The sequence below is a fragment of the Pseudoliparis swirei genome, chromosome 10, assembly GCF_029220125.1.
Source record: "Pseudoliparis swirei isolate HS2019 ecotype Mariana Trench chromosome 10, NWPU_hadal_v1, whole genome shotgun sequence".
Lineage (NCBI taxonomy): Eukaryota > Metazoa > Chordata > Actinopteri > Perciformes > Liparidae > Pseudoliparis > Pseudoliparis swirei.
In genome coordinates, this window is record NC_079397.1 from 1054226 (window position 1) to 1063417 (window position 9192).

Consider the following 9192-nt stretch of genomic DNA (forward strand, 5'->3'; position numbering starts at 1 on the left):
AGTGATTCTCTCTCTCTCTCTCTCTCTCATCCGGGTCCTCTCGCTCTCCTCTCTGGGGGCTTTAATATATACTCCATCCACAGCAGCCGCGGCTTAGAGCCCTGACGACGGCGGCGGCAACACCAGGAGCGTGCACGCGCAGAGCAGCCACGCGCACTCAGCTCTCCGGATTTCATCCGCTTCAACTTCCTGTGCGACGGGGAGATGTTCGACGCGGCGCACCGGGGGTTCTCCCGTTAACCGGATGGCCGCGGGATGGAGATAGCCTTGGTGAGCTTTGATAACGGCAACGCCAAAGGGAGCGGAGGAGGTGGTGGAGGAGGAGGAGGAGGAAACTATGCCGAGGAGAGCTGCCGGAACGCGCTGGATGTCCCTCAGCCGGGCTTCGTTCAAACCGGACTTGGAGAGGACTTCGGGAAAGAGCTGAACACCCGGGGGAGCCCTCATCCTCCTCCTCCTCATCTTCATCCTCCTCCTCTTCATCAACAGAGCTCCTGGAGAATCAACGACATGAACAACACGCTGAGCTGCAGCGAGAACACCATGGACGCGCTTTTACGCACGGACTACAGCCCGCACCTGTTCGACGAGGAGCAGCTGGACGCCGACGCGGACGGCGGCGAGCGCGTGCTCATCAACATCGCGGGGCTCCGGTACGAGACGCAGCTGGCGACCCTGAACCAGTTCCCGGACACCCTGCTGGGGGACCCCGACAAGAGGATCAAGTACTTCGACCCGCTCCGGAACGAGTACTTCTTCGACCGCAACCGGCCGAGCTTCGACGGGATCCTGTACTTCTACCAGTCCGGCGGCAAGGTGCGCCGGCCCGTCAACGTGTCCATCGACGTGTTCGCGGACGAGATCCGGTTCTACCAGCTGGGGGAGGAGGCCATGGAGCGGTTCCGCGAGGACGAGGGCTTCATCAAGGAGGAGGAGAAGCCGCTGCCCCAGAACGAGTTCCAGAAGCAGGTCTGGCTTATCTTCCAGTACCCGGAGAGCTCCATCCCGGCGCGCGGCATCGCCATCGTGTCCGTGATCGTCATCCTCATCTCCATCATCACCTTCTGCCTGGAGACGCTGCCGGAGTTCAGGGACGAGCGGGAGCTTCCGGCGAGCAACCGGGCGGCCAACAGCACGGCGCCGCGGCCCTCGCTCACCTTCACGGACCCCTTCTTCATCATCGAGACCACGTGCGTCATCTGGTTCACCTTCGAGCTGTTCGTGCGCTTCTTCGCGTGCCCGAGCAAGTCGGAGTTCTCCAAGACGGTGATGAACATCATCGACATCATGTCCATCATGCCGTACTTCATCACGCTGGGCCTGGAGCTGGCGGAGCAGCAGAACGGCGAGCAGGCCACGTCGCTGGCCATCCTGCGCGTCATCCGCCTGGTGCGGGTCTTCCGGATCTTCAAGCTGTCGCGGCACTCCAAGGGGCTCCAGATCCTCGGGCAGACCCTCAAGGCCAGCATGCGGGAGCTGGGCCTGCTCATCTTCTTCCTCTTCATCGGAGTCATCCTCTTCTCCAGCGCCGTGTTCTTCGCGGAGGCCGACGAACCGGAGTCCCACTTCTCCAGCATCCCGGACGCGTTCTGGTGGGCCGTGGTTACCATGACGACGGTGGGCTACGGAGACATGAGGCCGGTGACCGTGGGGGGGAAGATCGTGGGCTCGCTGTGCGCCATCGCCGGCGTGCTCACCATCGCGCTGCCGGTGCCGGTCATCGTGTCCAACTTCAACTACTTCTACCACCGCGAGACGGACCAGGACCAGTCCTCGCTGAAGGATGAGCCGCCGCGCGAGAGCCCGGAGCCGCCAGAGAGCGGCGAGGCGCCCGCTCCGCTGGAGAAGGCCAACATGAAGGCGAACAGCCGCCTGGACTTCAAGAGGAGCCTCTACGCGTTCTGCCTGGACACGCGCGAGACGGACCTCTAGACCCCCCCCAGACCTCCATCAGGCGTCCACCAGACAGTTGGAGGATCAACACTTTCAGTCCTGAAAAGTTGGTTTATAAAAAGCACATTTTAATCCTCACGAGCTCCTCTGGACTTTAAGAGCAGCGGGTCACGTGACGAGCAGCAATAACGACCAGCAGGATTAACGCTGCACAACAACAACAACAAACAGTCCGTCTTCTGTAGTGAGAAACGCGTCATGATGTTTACGAGGTGTCCAGGGGGCCGGGACAGGTCCGCCTGCCTCAGATGACACGGGACCACAGAAGACGAACAACAAAGTACAGAGGAGCGACAGCCAATCAGAGAGCGTCTGGAGGACCAGCAGCAGACCCCAGGTCAGTGAGGAGGTGCTGAAAGAACAGCTCCTCCACACACACACACACACGCACACGCACGCACACACATTCTCCCAGTGATGTCTATGTGAATGAAGTGGTGCGTTTGTGGAACACGTACATTGCAGCTTCAATTCCCCGTGAGCAGCGTGCACATGAATCGGTCCTGAACACAACACTTTGAGCTCATGTGTCACAGTGACGAGTCGTTTACTTGTTTTTTTACATTCTACACACGTCAAAATAACAAAGCACACAAAGCACTAAAGCTCCTGGTGTGAAGTTTGCAGTCCTCAAACGAGACGCTGACCCTCCGCTCGGGGTCTGGTTGTGTTCAGGTTGCACACCACATTTGACCTTTGACCCTCAGCGCTGGTCAACGTGTCTGGTCTCGTCTTTGACCTTTGACCGGATGACAAGTGGGAATCTTTCAAAGCAGCTTATAACGTGCTTTCCTCCTTTACATTGTGTGTGTGTACCAGGGTGTCTACAGGAATAAACCAGTGAAATTTAAGACTTTTTAAGACTTTTTAAGACCACGTCTAAATAAAATTTAAGACCTAACGTACGAAGGAAATATACATTAATCTAAAATAATTAATTCAAAGTAAACACACTGATGTCTGTTCAAAATTAACAGTATGGTGTAATGCAAAAGGATAACACAAATGTCATTGCTGTTGTAAATTATATTTATTAATACAACATTTTCAGAACATTTAGGTCCCATGAACAAATGTCTATAAAATCAAGTAAATATATTTTTAAAATACGTGGAACATAGTTCCTTTTGAACAAAAAAATCTATAAAATAACATAAATAACATTTCCAGCTGCTTTTAAAATGCAAAAACATTTACATAATATATGTGTGTGTGTGTGTGTGTGTGTGTGTGTGAGTGAGTGAGTGAGTTCTCATGTCTCTATGTGATGGATGTTTGTCACAGGTTCATGTCTACTCCTGAGCTTTTGTGAATATACTAGGAAAACAATCCTTTTCACACTATATGAATACAAAAACTTCCAGTTGACATTTGGTCCATTCTCCTGGAAAAAAGAAAGAAAAAAGGCAGACATTAGCCAAACAACAGTCACCACATCTCTTATGACACCACCACTTCAGATTAATGTCAGACTGGATAAATAGGAATGAATACTATTTTTACAAATTAAGCAACGTGAGCCATCCCTTGAGCCTAGTGAACACTATGTAGACATATTGACAGGTAAACACCACTCTACTTACTACCATTCTAAAACTATTTTTAATTAGTCTAATTAATGTGTAGTGCGCCTATGCATAGCTGTTATTAACTTGACACATGAGTAAAGCTTAACTATATGAAACACATACTCATATACAAGAGGTTAGTTAATACATATATTTATGTTAGACTTACTTTGAGGTGCTGAAGTAGGTCCTGGTGTCATGGCCCATGAGCTCCACAGGATCCTGACGGGACGTGGTCATTTCACCAAGAGCGCACATGAAGTCCAGCTGTCTGCTCGCGGTGGTCTGGTCCAGAGTCTCGTGGAACAGAATGAAGAACACGGCGCCCTGTTGGACTTTGGTGATGAGCTCTTCGTTTCACGGCGCTGGATTTCCTCCGGTGACCTCCATCGTTGTAGTTGACGTCGTTGCGGCGGAGCAGGAGCTCGAGGCAGAGCAGGAGCTAGCCCCGCAGGCTGCTGGCGGCCTTCGCTAGTCTCTGTGCTTCTTGCTCTGCTCGTGAGATTCCACCGCTGGAAAGTCTCCCGACACATAACGCAGCTTCAGAAGCATTTCACCCACCGTGACCAGAAACACTCGTTCTTTTCAAGCCGTTGTTGAACTTGCATCCCCCACATGTTTTCTAAACTAGCCGATGCTTCACGTTGTAGGGGATTGATGGGACCGAATACGCGGGGCCCCTTTAAGAGAAGGGGCGTGGCCCCGGTGACACCAGAGACACCGCAGAGCGACCGGAGCAAAATACGGACCTGGCGGAACAGATTGCCTCATATTCGTAATGACATGACACCCAAAAAATTGAAGACCAATCCAATCTAAATTTAAGACAATTTAAGACTTTTTAAGGCCTTATTTTTAGGAAAAGCAATTTAAGACCTTTTAAGACTTTTTAAGGACCCGCGGACACCCTGGTGTACAGACATTTAATTTAATGCATCGTAAACCAGGAACAACTTTTTATATTCAGATAAAGGGGGCGGGGAGCGTGGAGCGGAGGGCGTGGAGCGGGGGGGAGTGGAAAGGGGGCGTGGAGCGGGGCGCGTGGAGGAGTGGAAAGGGGGGCGTGGAGCGGGGGGCGTGGAGCGGGGGGCGTGGAGCGGGGCGCGTGGAGGGTGCGACTCCCGGCCCTCAGCCCGGCTCCTGCAGGAGAGGCAGATGTGACCGTGATGTATGTCAGACGTGGCCCGTGGCAGCAGAGGGCCGTGAAACTAAGGCCCACAATGCACTGGGGTATTTATAGCGTTCATACACACTGTAAACCCGAATAAGTCAACAGAACTCAAAAAATTTGAGGCAATATATTGCCTCAAATTTTTTGAGTTAATGAACTTTTTTATTTGATTTTGCAGAACTTAAAAAGTTTGATGACTTGCTACTTGTACCTTTTGATTACAGCTAAATTAAAGTGTTCATTTAGCTCAACTCAATTGTTTTCAGTTATTAGTACTTAAAATGTTCTAGTTTTCAAACAACTGGAATAAGTTCACAGAACTTAAAAAAATAAAGTACACAACCACACCATTTCATGTTAACCAAACTCAATGTTTATTAGTTTGCATTGTCATTGTTTTAAGTACACATTGGTCAAAAATATTGAATTAGTTTACTTAAAAAGATGCGACTCAAAACGTAAAATGTTTGAGGCAATCGATTGCCTCAATTACATTGAGTTCAACAAACTCAATGCATTTAAAAGTCATGAACATCCGCAGTATTTTCTTGCATGCTCCCTTTTAGCACACTGCAATATTAAAATTGAATAGAAATAATAAATAGAAAAAAGAAAAAAATTGAAAATATACTTTAATAAATTGTAGAGCTTAAAACAAATAGTAATCGGTGTAATAAAAAAACAAAATGGAATTATTATACAGCTATAAAAGAAAAAACACTTTGGGCTTCCTGAGTAAGACAACAGGGCAGCAATTCAGATTAAATACAAAAAAGCAATAGACTGTAAGAATACTTTCACTTCAAAGTTTGAACCTTTTATAATGCTTTACCCTGCAGCCTTCATTAAGATGACATTATACATCATCAAGTCATTCTTGAGGGTCTGCAACTTGGGTGACAGTTTACCACTTTGTAGAACAGTAAAGTGAAATCTTTTGAGTGAATTCAAAAGTGTTGGTCAGTACTTTGGGATAGCTGAGGTGTTGTGCATAGATTAGTCCAAAGATTACCAGGAAGGCATCGCCAAATCTGACCGTGGCATCACATTCAATGACGACGAAGATGCTCAGGAGGTAGTGAACTGGACTTGTGTCATGGTCACTGATGACGGTCAGGAGGCCCACTGCAACACCATCGAGCTCTGGCTCATCAGACTCATCCTGAATGAATGAAAAACGAGACGCTCATCACAAACTAACACACGGAATAGAACATATGACATACGTTTCTTTCTTTAACCAAGTCCTAATGAAAACCAAGGCCTCTTTTACAAGGGAGACCTGTGTCTCATTGTAAGAGGGGAACAACATAAGATCCATGTTCTGCACACACAAATCAACCAAATTACCAGAGAATCCAAGTGGTGAGAGACTGAAACCAAGCTAAAGGACATTTACAGGAACATGTTTTACTGAACATCTTCTCACTTGCCAATACAGTTCCTTTGTAGTGAGGCGAAAACAGACTATACCCGAAAAGTGTATGGGTAGACTAAACAAAGGTAAGTCCTAAAAGATATTAGTATTTTGATGAACTGTTTACATCATGCACACGTAGAATCTGTTAGTGACTTAAGAAGACTCACTGTGCAGGTTCTGAAGAATCCAGATACATCCTCGCAGATAGACAGGAAGGCCGTGGAGAACAGTCGTACGTTTGGTGTGTATGTCCTGGTTTTCCTATTCAGATAAAAACACATTTGTACATTTAAAATAATCCATTCAGAACATATGGCCACAAATAACCTGTTCACATCTTTAATGCAATCAAACAAACGTCAAACACAAAGTGGACTCATTGCAAAATTCACAAAGCTCATTTGAGTCATTGAACCTGTTCGAAGTTCCACCAGTTAAACCTATGAAGTGTGTAATAATCTATTTACCTGTTCATCGTGGATTTTTAAAATTTCAGCCAGAGCATCTGCTGTCTTTCCAGTTCTTGATGCCTTCTGCCTAAATAAAGTCATTAGTCGTGGAAGATGGCGGTCAAGCTCAGCATAGAATCGGTTGGGCAGGTTCTGATTGGTTATCCTCTGGAACTCTGCATACAACTACATTGAAATAACAGCAACAAATAAAAAAACATTCAATTTGAAGAATCTAGCACATTTATTAAGCCGACAATAGCGGTCAAATGAATAAGAATCACAATTTTCACTTAAAGAGAGATGATCCATATTACCTCAGAAGATCTGATTCAAGTGGTCTACTATTTCCTGAATAGCTGTGTTCGAGACATGAAGGATAGCCTGCATCTTTAGAAATAAAGAAGCTAAATTTGTAAATTTGTTTTAAGTTGATTTCTTAGACTGCCAGTGTCACACTGATCACCGTTCCCCACTTCTCTGCTCTGGTCTGGGCATTCTTCATGCGAATCACTAGTTTCCTCAGAAATACTGGCTTGAAGTATATGGGGATCCTCACTGACAATATCAGTTTGAAAGTCAGATGCAAGACCTGCTTGGTGTTCTCTACTTTTATGAGAATTGAACGAGGAGTACACATTTGTGATATAGCTACAATCCTTATATGGGCATGTCACCGTTTCATGATTTTTCAAATGCTTTCTGAGATGACTGAAAACGGCTGAATTAGAAAAGGGTTGCTGAAATGTGCATAAGGGGCATTTGAATAACACAGGCCCCTGACTCTGCTCTGTACAACTGCTAGGTTGTGCTGTATGATATCTTGATAAATGAGTACTCAGTGAATTAAGTGTCTGAAACGTGCAAATGCAATCGGTGTAGAGGCATGGAAGAGGGCTGATTCTGGAAAAGTGGCTGTACTGCAGCCTACAGTGTCTAAATAACTGTATTCTGGAGGTGCAAGAAGCTGCGCACTTACACTTCCAGATTATTTTGGAACCAGCAACCTAAAAGGCAAAGAAAAATGACAAAGTTTAGACCAACATCTAAAACTTTAAAAACAGAATTACTATTACTTACTAATTAATATAACAAGTTAATTACTATTAGCTTACCAAAACATGATCATGGACTACAGCTAACACTGCTTTAAAATTGCATGTTTTCCATTTTTGTATGCGATGTAAAACTAAAAGTAAATATTTGATTTGAAAGAACACTGACTAAAAAAGGACCGGTAACTGTTACCCTATTCATCAGAGAAGAGAAGAAAAGGAAAGACTGAGTTTTGAATGCTATTACAAACACATTCTTTGTACAATTTTTCTCATTCTAAAAATATATAATGTGTGGTTCTCAACCTTTAAATGAGTCCAAAAATATTTTACTGGTTGGCCACCTTTTCAGGAAGACTTTTTTTTAGTGGAGATATGTTGATGCAAATGCTCTGCCATAGTACAATTACTGTCAATTATTTCATTTTATTTCTTCAAACAAGATTTTTCTGTGCTGTTCTTTGATATTTCTTTCTTAAGGACTCTTCCCACAACACGTTGTGATTCCCATGCTACAGCCTGTGAGGTCCTGACACCCAGGTTAGGAACCGCTGGTATAATGCACTGACAAACATAGTTGTCAATACATAATTTGTTGGTGGCATATCTAAACATTTCATTTATGCAGCTTACATGCAAGTCTCAATAACACCACCGTAAAACACTATCTATCTAGGATTTGCCATACAGGGTCTAACAATAACGTGGTTTTTATTTGACGTGCACAAAAACAAAAGAAATGCCAGAGATGCGAGTGACGTGAATAGTCAAGCATAAACAGCGCTGCCCGTGAACCAACAGAGAAGCACCGAGATCACTGTCAAGTTACGTTAGCTAGCGACGTTAGCCACGATGTTCTCAGTCGAACAAGGTAGTTTAGTGGAACACCTCGTGCTCCACCGCTGGTACGAAAAGTTACGTTAGCTTGCGCGAACCGACGTGCGTTAGCTATAGTACCTTAGTACACGAGGAGCGTACGTTAGCCAACGTTAGCCGCCACTTGTGTCTCTGAGCTCAAACCAGCCACTGCTGAAGTTGAGAGACAGACTCGGGAGAGGACTGGAGTCTCGGGGTGAAGCAGACGTAGCTAGCTCGTAATGTCTCTCGCAAAGTCTAGGAAATTATTTAAAGTTTTAGTTTTTCGAGGTTTGGCAACTGGCTGATTGTAACATCATGTAACTAAACACATTACACATATCAACGTATATATAAAAACACTTAAGATCTCACTCACCTTGAAAACAGTCCGAGTCGACGATGACACCACAGCCTCGTGCGAAAGTAAAGTAACGACTCCCGCGAAATCCCCATAATGCACTTTGATAACGGCCAAAACACATGATGACTCCAAGTTGATTTACACTACAAGTTGAATGTGAATTTTCAGCGTAACATTTTATTTGTCATTGATATGTTACTAGTTATTTTGTATTATCATGACAACTTCAATAGTCTTTTATGATACTGACTAAAAAACAACTAAAAGCACATTTTACTGTGTATTTTACACTTTTATTGTATTTTAGCATGTGATTTAGGTTTATTTTTAAATCATCCATATTTAAAACAATAGAAA

At 45.3% G+C, this 9192-nt stretch overlaps 1 protein-coding gene and 1 long non-coding RNA gene across 2 annotated transcripts; one reads left to right on the top strand and one right to left on the bottom strand.

The window, feature by feature from the left end:
* Positions 1-255: 255 nt before the first annotated feature.
* Positions 256-1932, top strand: LOC130200567 (potassium voltage-gated channel subfamily A member 1). Its single transcript, XM_056424960.1, has one exon. The coding sequence runs from the start codon at positions 256-258 to the stop codon at positions 1930-1932; it is 1677 nt and encodes a 558-aa protein (XP_056280935.1).
* Positions 1933-5790: 3858 nt separating this feature from the next.
* LOC130200664 (uncharacterized) lies at positions 5791-7472 on the bottom strand. Its single transcript, XR_008833056.1, has 3 exons — positions 6580-7472; positions 6280-6373; positions 5791-5854 (listed from the first exon to the last, which is right to left on the bottom strand). It is a non-coding gene; the product is annotated as an uncharacterized LOC130200664 (long non-coding RNA).
* Positions 7473-9192: the final 1720 nt, after the last annotated feature.

Bases quoted from the DNA above. Each gene is read 5' to 3' on its own strand.
- LOC130200567 (XM_056424960.1), top strand. From the start codon at position 256: ATGGAGATAGCCTTGGTGAGCTTTGATAACGGCAACGCCAAAGGGAGC.